Source organism: Somniosus microcephalus, chromosome 7 (assembly GCF_052327205.1).
Source record: "Somniosus microcephalus isolate GS21.2 chromosome 7, FLI_Smic_1.0, whole genome shotgun sequence".
NCBI lineage: Eukaryota > Metazoa > Chordata > Chondrichthyes > Squaliformes > Somniosidae > Somniosus > Somniosus microcephalus.
In genome coordinates, this window is record NC_140993.1 from 26,272,879 (window position 1) to 26,286,739 (window position 13,861).

The following is a 13,861-nucleotide window of genomic DNA, read 5'->3' on the forward strand; positions in this document are numbered from 1 at the left end:
TTCTTTACTTGTTATCAAAGATGGCGGCTTCCCGCTCTTGCCGTCGTCCTCCGCCCACAAAATGGCGGTTTTCCCGCGCTTGGCGGTCTTCACCCGTCCCCCGACGCCGTCTCCCTTCAGCCCCCGAGTGCGGCCCTTATCTTCGCCGCGATCGCCCAAGTGCGGCCCTTATCAGCGGATGCGATCGCTGGATCGCGAAGTGGCTCCCGACCGAAGCGGCTCTCGGCCCTTATCTTCTGTGCGATCGATAGCCCGCGCTGTGCACCGCACTTGAAGCAGCTCCCGGCCTCTGGCTCACCCGCTCGCGTGGCTCTTGCTCGCTCCCTCCCGGGCTCTGGCTTTCCCGCTCGCGCGTTTCACCGCGGCTCTTATCAGGGATTGCGATCGCCCTTATCTCCCGATCGGTGGCCCTGTCTTTGCAGCCAACGCTGCTCGGCTTACCCACGAGGTTATGGAGGCTTCAGGGTCCTAATGCCTGTCGCTTCCAGTCGCTGGAAGCTGTCAGGATTTCTGCTGCCCTTCAGTTTTGAGTGGGGTGTTGAGGATTGAAACCTCTCTTCAACGTCCTGTCTTTGGACGAAGCCGCCGTGGAATAACTGCCGCAGGGTTCGAACCGACTCGTCGCCAGTGTTAAGTATGTGTATTGTATTGAACAATTAACACAAAGACTTAAACGTATAACTCAAACAGGTCTTTACTGGTTGGAGGTAGGGACTGCACGTAGGTCTTTACTTCATGCCCACAGGCGGGAACTGAGGGGAGATCAGTACCCACAGTACTATTTATACCCCTATGGCCAGGAGTGGTACTGCGTATCACTACGCCCTACAAGTAGTGCAGTCCTGTCCATAGGTTCAAGTAGCACACATATTACATACACAACACCCTGCTTACAGGACAGGGCAGGGGAGAACTGAAGAGAGCAGATACGCACTGGGGAGAGGGCCCCATAACATTAAACCCTAGAATTTCTTCAAGTTATTGGGGATGATTGATATGAAGTGCCGTGTAGGGTAGTTGGCTGTCCATGTCCTAACTGGCACCAAGTCCCGTTCACCCATCTCCCCTGTGCTCGCTGACCTACATTGGTTCCCGGTTAAGCAACACCTCGATTTCAAAATTCTCATCCTTGTTTTCAAATCCCTCCATGGCCTCGCCCCTCCCTATCTCTGTAATCTCCTTCAGCCCCACAAAGCCCCTCCGAGATATCTGCACTCCTCTAATTCTGCCCTCTTGAGCATCCCTGATTATAATCGCTCAACCATCGGTGGCCGTACCGTCTGTTGCCTCAGCCCTAAGCTCTGGAATTCCCTGCCTAAACCTCTCCACCTCGCTACCTCTCTTTCCTCCTTTAAGACGCTCCTTGAAACCTACCTCTTTGACCAAGCTTTTGGTCACCTGCCCTAATTTCTCCTTATGTGTCAATTTTTTGCTGTTGTCTTAAAATACTCCTGTGAAGCGCCTTGGGATGTTTTGCTACGTTAAAGGTGCTGTATAAATACAAGTTGTTGTTGCTGTGTAGTGGTGTCAGCCTTGGTTCAGTAGTAGCACCCTTGCCTCTGAATGAGAAGATGGTTCAAGTCCCACTCCAGAGTCCTGAGCACATAATTCCAGGTTGATACTTCAGTTCAGTACTGAGAGAGTGCTTACAGAACTATAGAGATTTAAAGATTACATAAAGGTAGGTGGATTAAACTCTCCAAAAAAAGCTAATGCTACCCCAATTAAAAAGGACATCAATTGATATCTGATCAGTATTGAAGGTCATGAGATGCAGGTAACCAAATACTCTGAAACTTATAAAATTCTGACAGGACTGGACAGACTAGATGCAGGAAGGATGTTCCCGATGGCGGGGGAGTCCAGAACCAGGGGTCACAGTCTAAGGATAAGGGACAGAGATGAGGAGGAATTTCTTCGCCCAGAGAGTGGTGAACCTGTGGAATTCTCTACCACAGAAGGCAGTAGAGGCCAATTCATTAAATATATTCAAGAAGGAGTTGGATATATTTCTTAAGGCTAAAGGGATCAAGGGACATGGGGAGAAAGCAGGGACAGGGTACTGAATTTGGATGATCAGCCATGATCTCATTAAATGGCGTAACAGGCTCGAGGGGCCAAATTGCCTACTCCTGCTCCTATCTTCTATGTTTCTATGTTTCTGTGGTTCTCTCCTTTGGACCTATAAAAACATCATCTAATTTTCAATACCCAGAATATTACTTCAAAGTACATCAGGATGAAAGAACCAAGGGATATAACTTTAAATTAATAAAAAGAGAGGGGAATCTTCCAACCAAAAACAAAGCCTGGCTGAAAGTCTCCTTGCTGCCCCCTGGAGTTATCACACACCGTCTAATCAGCAGGGATTCAGAGGGCAGATTTTCTGGATTTTCACAGCGCATAAAACAATTAACAACCACTTTATCAGATTGCTGAGTGTTTTCAGCATTGTTCTGTGTTTATTTCGGAATTCGAGCATCCGCAGTATTTTGCTTTACTGTATCAGATCACGGCCTTCTGTGTCTGTGATCGCTACCCCCCTCTTTACCATCTGCTACCTAATGTGATTCGCTTGCAAGAGCACTATCAGCTGAGCAAGATGCTTTGAGATTTCAACATTTGGCAAAATGTTATTTAAAAAGCCGTGCAGACAAAAGAAAAACCAGTTTCTCCGCTCAAACGCAAACACAGCCTGTGCCAGTGAAAGAGGCGAAACAGGTCCAAACAGATAAATGGAATGACTCACTGAATAATTTTCATGATCAGAATGATTCTTTCAGCATGCTTTATCGTGGAACTGGGGAACGGGCAGAGAACCAACTCAGGCATGGCAAATAGCCAGGATCTTTAATTAAGTGAAGGAGCGCCCTTCCCTAGGGTAGATTTACAACTGGTTTGGTAAAAAATCATTCAATTTCCTGCGTCTCACGCTGTTTTTATTGATGTTTTAATCATTCTAGTGGTCACATTCTAAGGATAAGGGGTAAGCCATTTAGGACAGAGATGAGGAGGAATTTCTTCACCCAGAGAGTGGTGAACCTGTGGAATTCTCTACCACAGAAGGCAGTGGAGGCCAATTCATTAAATATATTCAAGAAGGAGTTAGATATATTTCGTAAGGCTAAAGGGATCAAGGGATATGGGGAGAAGGCAGGGACAGGGTACTGAGTTTGGATGATCAGCCATGATCTCATTGAATGGCGGAGCAGGCTCGAGGGGCCGAATGGCCTACTCCTGCTCCTATCTTCTATCTATGTCTATGTTTCTATGTTTCTAACATTTACCGTGCGCACCGCACCACAATTGCTTTCAGCCAGCAACCGGGGAACATCTGGAAGCAGCGCGCGGGGGTGAATGGTTCTTTGCGATTGTGAATTACTAATTTGATGCCAGGTGTGGTTGTAGTCATAAGAACATAAAAGAAACAGGAGCAGGAGTTGGCCATTTGGGCCCCTCGAGCCTGCTCCGCCATTCGATAAGATCATGGCTGATCTGATCTTGGCCTCAACTCCCGCTTTCCCGCCCGCTCCCCATAACCCATGTCCAACAATGTTCCCTCTAAAACATTTTTGTGGGGGGGGAGGGGCCCTTTAACGGCTACGCGGCCCATTCAAAATTCCATTTTTTTTTCCATTTAAAAGCCAGTGAGTCGGCTGCGTGGGAGCTACAGAGCGGTGCACGACTTAAAGGGAACATTGGCCGTGTCCCTCCGAAGAAAGTGACCTGGATTTAATGGCGACCATGGAGATTTAGGGAGAACATCTTATTGGTGGCAGGAGAGGTAATAACAGCTTCCATATCGATGAACACACAAAATTGATGAGCAGGAAAAGACCAGATGGTCCATCAAGCCTGCCCTACACCTCATCATGACAGGAGCATTATGATTAGTCACTTCCTAACACCACCCCCCCCCCCGCCCCCGCAGCCATGTAATCTCCTTGGAGAGGCAAAAAAAAACACCGAAAAAAAAATCCTCGGCCAATAATAACAGCAATAGCTTGTATTTATATAGCACCTTTAATGTAGTAAAATGTCCCAGGGCCCTGCACAGGAGCGTAATCAAACACCGAGCCACATAACTAGGACAGGTGACCAAAAGTTTGTTCAAAGAGGTAGGTTTTAAGGAGGGCCTTAAAGGAGGAGAGGTAGAGAGGTGGAGATGTTTAGGGGAGGGAATTCCGGAGCTTAGGGCCAAGGCAGCTGAAGGCACGGCCGCCAATGGGTGGAGCGAAGAACATCGGGGATGCGCAAGAGGAGGAGCGTAGAGATCTCGGAGGTCTGTAGGAGGTCACAGAGATAGGGAGGGTAAAACTACACTGGAAAATTCCACTTCGACCTCCTCAGAAAATCGAAACCGGGTCCAGATCACACGGACAAAGTGTTATTGATAAGTCCAGTTGCCTTCTATATGATGCGATATCTGCCCCAGTCAAGAACCAGTTCAGCTGTCGCTTGAAGGCATGCAGAGCGTCAACATGCACCACACCAGCTGGCAACGTATTCCCGAGGCATCATCATCCACCATATTACCAGAGAACTTAAAAGTTGGGTGACAGGCTGGTAACATTATTGACCTGCCCCTTATCAAGCACCCTCTCTCCTTCCTGAAACCCCACAGCCTCCAATTCTTGAAGACTGAGGTAAGTTAGAAATTGGGTAAGGAGGTCAGCCTTGGCTCAGTGGGCAGCAGTCACACCTCTGAGTCAGAAGGTTGTAGATTGAAGTCCCACGCCAGAGGCTTGGGGGGCGATTTTCTCAGCCCCGAGGAGGCGGGTATGGAGGCAGGACTGCCGGGAAAATGGCAGAATTTGGGGGCGGATGGCAAACCCGTCCCCCAACCCGCCTCCATGCCATCTTCCCAGGAGGCGGGTAGCCGTCCCACGCTGGGTCCCGTCTCCTTGGAGGCAGGAAGTGATTAAAGTCTATTAACTGCCTGTTAACAGGCAGAAAATAGGACTATCCCCTTTTCGCCCTCACAAGTGCGGGCTTCCCGATGGCTCCAAAACCCGCCAGCTCAGCGAGGCGAGTACCTAGGGGTCTGCGAGGGTGGGTGGGGGTGTAAAAGTGTGGTGCGAAGGTAAGTGATGGGTGCAAGAGTGTAGAGGTGAGTATCTGAGGTAAGTCCTAAGTGTTTTTAAAAGTGTACTTACCTTTGTTTCTTCCTGCAGGCTTCAGTCGGTTTCTATACGGAGAGTCTCGCACCTCTGTGTTGCAGATGAGAGATGGCCGTTGCATTCTCAGATACAAACATCTCAATTCTGTAAAAGAAAGAAGGTTGATGAGGTCTTGTATGCAAGGCCTCATCAAACTGCAGAGATTGTCACTGTTTGACAGCTTCACAGAGCTGTCAAACGATGACAATTCATCTGTCAAAAAGTTTTGAGAGATGACACGTCATACGTCGACATGCTCTGCAACCGGCTTTCCCTTAATTGGCCTGCTAAGCCCCCTGCGCACATACTCTAGGCTGACACTCCCAGTGCAGTGCTGAGGGAGGGCTGCACTGATGGAGGCGCAGTCTTCCGGCTGAGACATTGAACTGAGGCCCCCCGTCTGCTCTCTCAGGTGGACGTAGAAGAGCCCATGGCACTATTTCGAAGAAGAGCAGGGGAGTTCGAGCCAATATTTATCCCTCCACCAATGTGGCTAAAAAAAATACAGATTATCAGAGCCGTTATCTCATTGCTGTTTGTGGGAGCTTGCTGCGTGTAAATTGGCTGCCGCGTTTCCAACATTACAACACTGACTACACTTCAAAAGCGCTTTATTGGCTGTGAAGCGCTTTTGGACGTCCTGAGGTCTTGAATGGCGCTATAGAAATGCAAGTCCTTTCCTTCATATAGTGGTAAAAATGGGCTACCTCTCGGTGTAGAATCTAGTTACCATAAGCAATAGCCCACCTCTGACTACTGACAAGGGCTAGTTAACACCCAAGGCTCCAAGTCCAATATAAGGCGCACTAAGAGGTTTTCTATAGCCATAATTAGGCAGGATAATTTTCAAATTATTCATCAGAATGCTGCTATATACAAGTCTCCTGAGCAGTATCGCCTTGGATCTGAAATACTTTCTTTTTTAAAAGAAATTTCAGTTTTTACAATGCACTCTTTAACCTACCCTCCTAAGAATTCATAGCATTCTTATGATTTTTTTTTTAAACGTAATCCTGCCCTGTTACAAATTTTGCTGCAGTAACACTACTGCAGTCCTCGTAGGGTTGAGAAGCTAAAGATATATATGGTTCCTTTGTTGAGTTTGGATGCGGTACCGCGGATATTGATTGCAATGTCCCTTTCTCTGCAAATATCACAAAATTATTCGGAAGAATGTCATTTCTCCGCTGTATTTTGTAGATCTCATCTTCAAGATCTGAGTCAAAACCTGATGTTATTATTTTAATATTTGAAGATGAATGAACATGTTAAAAAAAACACAAATCATTACTCCTGAATAAATAGGTCCTCTTTGCACAATGTAACAACCCTGATAATTACGGCTACTGCGTTGGAACAGATGTTTGTAAATAAATAGAGGTTATTTTTCCTCGGGTTTGTTGTTGTTGTTGTAGTGACACTACCATTTAAGACAGGCTTGTTGAATATTTTCATCACCACCACTGGAAATCTCAGTATGAATCTCTTCTTGTCTGTGACGATACTACATGATTCCGGGGAGATGAGATAAACTGCTGCAACACACAGTCGCTACATCCCCGCAACAAACTGCGAAGGGAAATGATATGCGGGGGGGGGGGGGGGGGTGGGTAGTGGAAAGAGAGACTTCATTGTCTTACTGAATAAACATAAGAGAACGAGATGTAATCTTACAGAAGCTGCAGGGATGGCATGTGAAAGAAGCTGCTTTCTGGGATTTCACTGAAGCCAGACTTCACAAATGATCTGTAAACAGAATGCATCGATTAAAATGCCAGAATCCCGAGCCCCCTTTTCAATCAATCCAATCACATGCATTGTGGACAGACAAATCATTTGACTACAATATATTTAAAATAGCCCACGGTACAATTTTGCAATTTGGCAATCGGCATTCACAACAGCCTATTTTTAGATGGGTGCAACACAGGCGAGAATAATCCGTGCATTGTCTGCCACACAGTCATGCACCATTATACAATTTTTTTAAAACGCAGTTAAGCTTCCATTAGTTTCAAATGACATGTACAATTGTGTATCACAGATCAAAGTACTTACAAGGTGACCACACCTGGAGGGAAACTGTGAGGGATTGATTTTCTATTTTCACACAAAGCATTATCCCGAGAGCAGGTGCATCCTGTAGGACATTTCATCTGTTTAGGCGTTTTCTTTGCTTCAACTAAGAGCAAGAGGTAAATAATCCACCAGACCCGGGACAATCTTTTTGTGGTTTTATTGGCATTTCCCATTCTTCAGTACACGCTCGGTGCAAGTCGCTGCAAAGAATCTCCCAGATCAGGAACTGATCCTTGGCAGCTGTCCTATTCCCTGCTTCTATGAAGCCAAGCCACCTTCTACCTACACGACGTTTGAACTGCAGCTGACTTATATTCCACTACTGCAGCAATGCTCCTCGTAGAGTGAGTGGCCCGTTTCCATTTCGCAAATGCGAAGGTGTGCTCCAGAAATCTTTGATTGCTGGTGGCAATGCAGAACCTGTAAGCCTTTTTAGGTTTAAAAAAAAAAAATCTCGCATTGACTTTGTCGAACCGGGTTATCCTGTTGTTCATTTGCATTTTATATATATATATTTTTTTCATAATGTCATGCAACCCATCGTGGACCCTTTGGAATAAAATGGAACAGGCTGAAGTCCTCTGGGGAATTATAAAAAGGAAATATTATGGATGGATGGATCTCATTTCCCCATACACTGTTCATCGACTGTATGGGCTGAAGTGTAGTGAGAAAAAGAATTAAATGGAGCATCTTGTCCAACGGTGTAATTGGGAGCCGACAATGAAGAGCATATTGCACCATTACTAGTTAGTGTAGAACCCCTTTCAATAGGATTTGATTAAGTTTACAGAGCTTTCTGGGAAATTATTTCATTATATAAGCTAACAAATAAATTCATGTGCAATATTTCACTCTATCATATTAAAATATATACATTCATTCCCTGGTAATAAAATTTGAATTATTTACAGTAAAATTAAATCAAAGATTACAGTTGCAGTACTTGTAAATTCTGTATTTTAGTTCTTAACACTTTCAAAGCTATATTCAGATAGCTCGGACTAATTTTAATCTGTATTGCTGCTTGCTAAATTTAATGCAGCATCTTGTGAGTTGCATGCACAATGACACATATGCAAAGTAATTTCTATTTTTAGCCGCAGTGTTAACAATGTGACACAGAGGATGCTGTGCTGACGAGCGGAACAAGCGAGTGTTCGTGTCCATGATTTCGCACTTGCGTCCACGAGCAGAAGGCACAGGAGAGAGGCGAGCAAAGCTCAGAGATAAGTGACAGCAGAAGAGTCTCACATACTTCTTACAAAGGCAAAATACTGCGGATGCTGGAGATCTGAAATTAAAAAAAACAGAAAATGCTGGAAACACTCAGCGGGTCAGGCAGCATCTGTGGAGAGAGAAAGCGAGTTAATGTTTCAGGTCGATGACCTTTCATAAAACCGCTCTTTCCTCCTTTAAGACGCTCCTTAAAACCTATCTCTTTAACCATACTTTCGGTCACCTGTCCGCATATCTCCTTATGTGGCTCGGAGTTAGATATTGTTTGATAACGCTCCTGTGAAGCCCCTTGGAACTTTTATATGTTAAAGGCGGCGCTATAAATGCAAGTTGTTGTTGCCTCATCCATGGAGCCGCTGGATTTTACAGCACAGAAACAGGCCATTTGGCCCAACTGGTCTGTATCGGCATTTATGCTCCATGTGAGCCTTCTCCCACCCTTCTTCCTCCAACCCTATCAGCATATTCTTCTTCTTTCTCCCTCTTATGCGCTTATCTAGCCTCCCCTTAAATGCATCTATGCTATTCACCTCAAATACTCCTTGTGGTAGTGAGTTCCACATTCTCACCACAGAATCATGGAAAGTTACAGCACGGAAGGAGGCCATTTCGGCCCATCGTGTCCGCGCCGGCCAACAAAGAGCTATCCAGCCTAATCCCACTTCCCAGTTCTTGGTCCGTAGCCCTGCAGGTTAGAGCATCCCAAGTGCACATCCAAGTACTTTTTAAATGTGGTTAGGGTTCCTGCCTCTACCACCCTTTCAGGCAGTGAGTTCCAGACCCCCACAACCCTCTGAGTGAAGAAATTTCCCCTCAGATCCCCTCTAAACCTTCCACCAATTAATTTAAATCTGTGCCCCCTGGTTCTTGACCCCTCTGCTAAAGGAAATAGGTCCTTTTAATCCACTTTATCTAGGCCCTCATAATTTTATACACCTCAATAAGGTCTCCCCTCAGCCTCCTCTGTTCCAAGGAAAACAGACCCAGCCTATCCAGTCTTTCCTCATAGCTAAGATTCTCTACTCCCGGCAACATCCTTGTAAATCTCCTCTGTACCCTCGCTAGTGCAATCACATCTTCCTGTAATGTGGTGACCAGAACTGCACGCAGTACTCTAGCTGAGGCCTAACTAGTGTTTTATACAGTTGAAGCATAACCCCTCTGCTCTTGTATTCTATGCCATGGCTAATAAAGGCAAGCATTCCGTATGCCTTCTTAACCACCTTATCTACCTGGTCTGCTACCTTTAGGGATCTGTGGACATGCACTCCGAGGTCCCTTTGTTCCTCTACACTACTCAGTGTCCTACCATTTAATGTGTATTCCCTTTCCTTGTTAGCCCTCCCCAAATGCATTACCTCACACTTCTCCGGATTGAATTCCATTTGCCACTGTTCTGCCCACCTGACCAATTTATTGCTCTCTTCCTGCAGTCTACAGCTTCCTTCTTCAGTATCATCCACACAGCCGATTTTAGTATCAGCTGCAAACTTCTTAATCAAACCCCCTATATTCAAGTCTAGATCATTGATATATACCACAAAAAGCAAGGGACCTAGTACTGAGCCCTGCGGAACCCCACTGGAAACAGCCTTCCAGTCACAAAAACAACAATCAACCATTACAACAGAAAATGCTGCAAAAACTCAGCAGGTCAGGCAACATCCGTGGAGAGAAATTTGAGTTGACGTTTCGGGTCGAACCCTTCTTCAAAACTGGAAAGAAAAGAAATTAGATCGAAGGCAGGGCTGCGATCGGACAAAAGAAGTGAAAGAAACAAAAGAGCTAGATGAGATGGTAATAGGCTGAGATTAGGTGTAAAGTGTACTGGCAGGGCAAGAGATAACCATTACTCTCTGCTTCCTGCCTCCGAGCCAGTTTTGAATCCAACTTGACACTTTGCCCTGGATCCCATGGGCTTTTAACTTCGTGACCAGTCTGCCATGTGGAACCTTATCAAAACCTTGCTAAAGTCCATATACGCTACATCAAATGCACTACTCTCATCTACCCTCCTTGTTACCTCCTCAAAAAATTCAATCAAGTTTGTCAGACACGACCTTCCCTTAACAAATCCGTGCTGACTATCCTTGATTAATCTGTGTCTTTCTAAATTAAGATTTATCCTGTCCTTCAGAATTCTTTCCAATAATTTTCCCACCACCGAGGTTAGGCTGACTGGCCTGTAATTACTCGGTCTATCCTTTTCTCCCTTTTTAAACAAGGGTACCACATTAGCAGTCCTCCAGTCCTCCGGCACCACACCTGAAGCCAGAGAGGATTGGAAAATGATGGTCAGGGCCTTTGCTATTTCCTCTTTTGCTTCGCTTAACAGCCTGGGATACATTTCATCCAGGCCTGGGGATTTATCCACTTTTAAAGCTGCTAAACCCCTTAATACTTCCTCTCTCACTATGTTTATTTCATCTAATATTTCACACTTCTCCTCCCTGATAGCAATGTCTGCTTCGCCCCTCTCCTTTGTGAAAACAGATGCAAAGTATTCATTAAGAACCCTACCTATGTCTTCCGCCTCCACACACAGATTACCCTCATGATCTCCAATAGGCCCTACCCTTTCTTTAGTTATCCTCTTACTCTTAATATATTTATAAAACATCTTTGGGCTTTCCTTGATTTTACTTACCCAGAAATGTTCATGCTCTCTCTTTGCTTTCCTAATATCCTTTTTAATTGCACCCCTGCACTTTCTGTACTCCTCTAAAGATTCTGGAGTATTTAGCCCTCGGTATCTGTCATACGCCTCCATTTTTTTCTTTATCCTACCCTGTATGTCCCTAGACATCCAGGGGGCTCTAAATTTGTTAATCCCATCTTTTTTCTTTAAGGGCACATATTTGGTCTGAACCCTCCGGATCGCCTCCTTGAATGCCTCCCACTGCTCTGACACTGATTTACCTTCAAGTAGCTGTTTCCAGTCCACTATGGCTAAATCCCCTCTGAGCTTAGCAAAATTTGCTTTTCCCCAATTTAGAATTTTTATTCCTGGTCTATCCTTGTCCTTTTCCATAACTACCTTAAATCTAACTGAATTATGGTCACTAGCACCAAAATGCTCCCCCACTGATACGCCTTCTACCTGCCCAGCTTCATTCCCTAAAACTAAGTCCAGAACCGCCCCCTCCCTTGTTGGGCTTGCTACATACTGGCTAAAAAAGTTCTCCTGGATGCATTTTAGGAATTCCGTACCCTCTATACCCTTCACACTAATTTTATCCCAGTTAATATTGGGGTAGTTGAAATCCCCTACTATTACTGCCCTATAGTTTTTGCACTTCTCAGAAATTTGTCTACATATTTGTTCTTCTGTCTCCCTCTCACTGTTTGGGGGTCTGTAGTACACTCCCAGCAGTGTGATTGCCCCTTTTTTGTTTTTCAATTCATCCCATATGGCCTCGTTTGATGATCCTCCAACATATCATCCCTCCTCACAGCTGTAATCGTTTCTTTAATCAATACCTCGACCCCCCTCCCTTTTTACCTCCCTCTCTATCCCATCTGAAAATCCTGTAACCAGGAATGTTGAGCTGCCATACCTGCTCCTCTTTCAGCCACGTCTCTCTAATACAGGTAGACTATCCTTTATCCGAAAACCTCGGGACCAGCCGAGTTTCGGATAAAGGAGAATTTCGGATTTCGGAAGGTGGGTCGGCGGGGGTCCGCGGGGGGGGGGTCGTGCGCACGACTTACGCTGACGCTCAGCGTAAGTCAGTCGGGGTCGGCGCCGGCGGGGTACGCGGGGGGGGGGTCGGCGGTTGTCGGGGCTGGCGGGGTCCGCGGGTGGGTCGGCGGTTGTCAGGGCTGGCGGGGTCCGCGGGGGGGTCGGCGGTTGTCGGGGCTGGCGGGGTCCGCGGGGGGGTCGGCGGTTGTCGGGGCTGGCGGGTCCGCGGGGGGGTCGGCGGCTGGCGGGGTCGGCGGTTGTCGGGGCTGGCGGGGTCCGCGGGGGGGTCAGCGGTTGTCGAGGCTGGCGGGGTCGGCGGTTGTCGGGGCCGGCGGGGTCCGCGGGGGGGTCGGCGGTTGTCGGGGCTGGCGGGGTCGGCTGGCGGGGCTGGCGGGTGGTCGTGCGCACGACTTACCCTTTATCCGAACTTCCGCAACCGGAACCCTCTAAAAACCGACGGTTTTTTCGTTCAGCGTAAGTCGTACGCACGACTTACGCTGAACGAAAAAACCTTCGGTTTTTAGAGGGTTTCGGTTTTCGGAAGTCCGGATAAAGGGTAGTCTACCTGTAGCTATAATATCACAGTCCCAAGGATCTACCTGTGCCCTCAGCTCATCTGCCTTGTTCGCTATACTCCTTGCATTGAAGTATATACCATTTAGTACAGGCAAACCTCCTTGTTGACTACTATCTAGCCCTTGATTCCTCTGTCCTTCCAATTTACTTCCTACGTTTTTGTTTTCCAATTCCAGTTTTTCTTCCCTCCCTACTGACTCTATTCTTAGGTTCCCATCCCCCTGCCACCACTCTCTGGGTAAAGGCGTTTCCCCTGAATTCCTTATTGGATGTATTGGTGACTATCTTATATTTATGGCCCTTAGTATTGGTCTACCCCACAAGTGGAAATATCTTCTCTACGTCTACCCTATCGAACCCTTTCATAATCTTAAAGTCCTCTAATAGGTCATCCCTCAGCCTTCTCTTTTCCAGAAAGAAAGAAAGACTTGCATTTCTATAGCGCCTTTCACGACCACCGGACATCTCAAAGCACTTTACAGCCAATGAAGTACTATTGAAGTGTAGTCACTGTTTGTAATGTAGGAAACACAGCAGCCAATTTGCCCACAGCAAGGTCCCACAAACAGCAATGTGATAATGACCAGATAATCTGTTTTAGTGATGTTGGTTGGGGGATAAATATTGGCCAGGACACCGGGGATAACTCCCCTGCTCTTCTTCGAAATAGTGGCCGTGGGATTTTTTTACGTTCACCTGAGAGAGCAGACCAGGCCTCGGTTTAACGTCTCAGCCAAAAGACGGCACCTCCCACAGTGCAGCACTCCCTCAGCACTGCACTGGGAGTGTCAGCCTAACCTTTATGTGCTCAAGTCCCTGGAGTGGGACTGTAAACCCACAACCTTTCTGACTCAGAGGCGAGTGTGCTACCCACTGAGCCACTGGTTGACACAGAGAAAAGTGCCCCAGCCTGTTCAGTCTTTCCTGATAGGTATAACCTCTCAGATCTGGTGTCTGTTTAATTCTGCGAATTTAGCTGAGAAAGAATATAATCTTTATGATTTAGGAACTTGCCTTGGAGGCGGGGCAATGAAGGTTCACTAGATTAATTCCTGGGATGAGAGGACTGTCCTATGATGAGAGATGGTGTAGAATGGGCCTATACTCTCTGGAGTTTAGAAGAATG

The 13,861-nt window shown here is 46.5% G+C and overlaps 1 protein-coding gene across 3 annotated transcripts in view; it reads right to left on the reverse strand.

Moving 5' to 3' along the window:
* The window catches only part of LOC147114561 (leucine-rich glioma-inactivated protein 1-like), a 41,836-nt gene extending 34,122 nt beyond the window's left edge, over positions 1-7,714 (reverse strand). Inside the window, exons 1-2 of one of the 3 annotated variants that reach the window (XM_085992300.1) lie at positions 7,218-7,714; positions 6,834-6,905 (exon numbers count right to left, since the gene is read on the reverse strand). In XM_085992300.1, coding sequence (XP_085848426.1) covers positions 6,834-6,905; positions 7,218-7,411 — 266 coding nt within the window. In that variant the 5' untranslated portion in view covers positions 7,412-7,714. The remainder of the gene's footprint in view (positions 1-6,833; positions 6,906-7,217) is intronic. The other 2 variants (XM_085992299.1, XM_085992301.1) reach the window with 2 other exon arrangements.
* Positions 7,715-13,861: the final 6,147 nt, after the last annotated feature.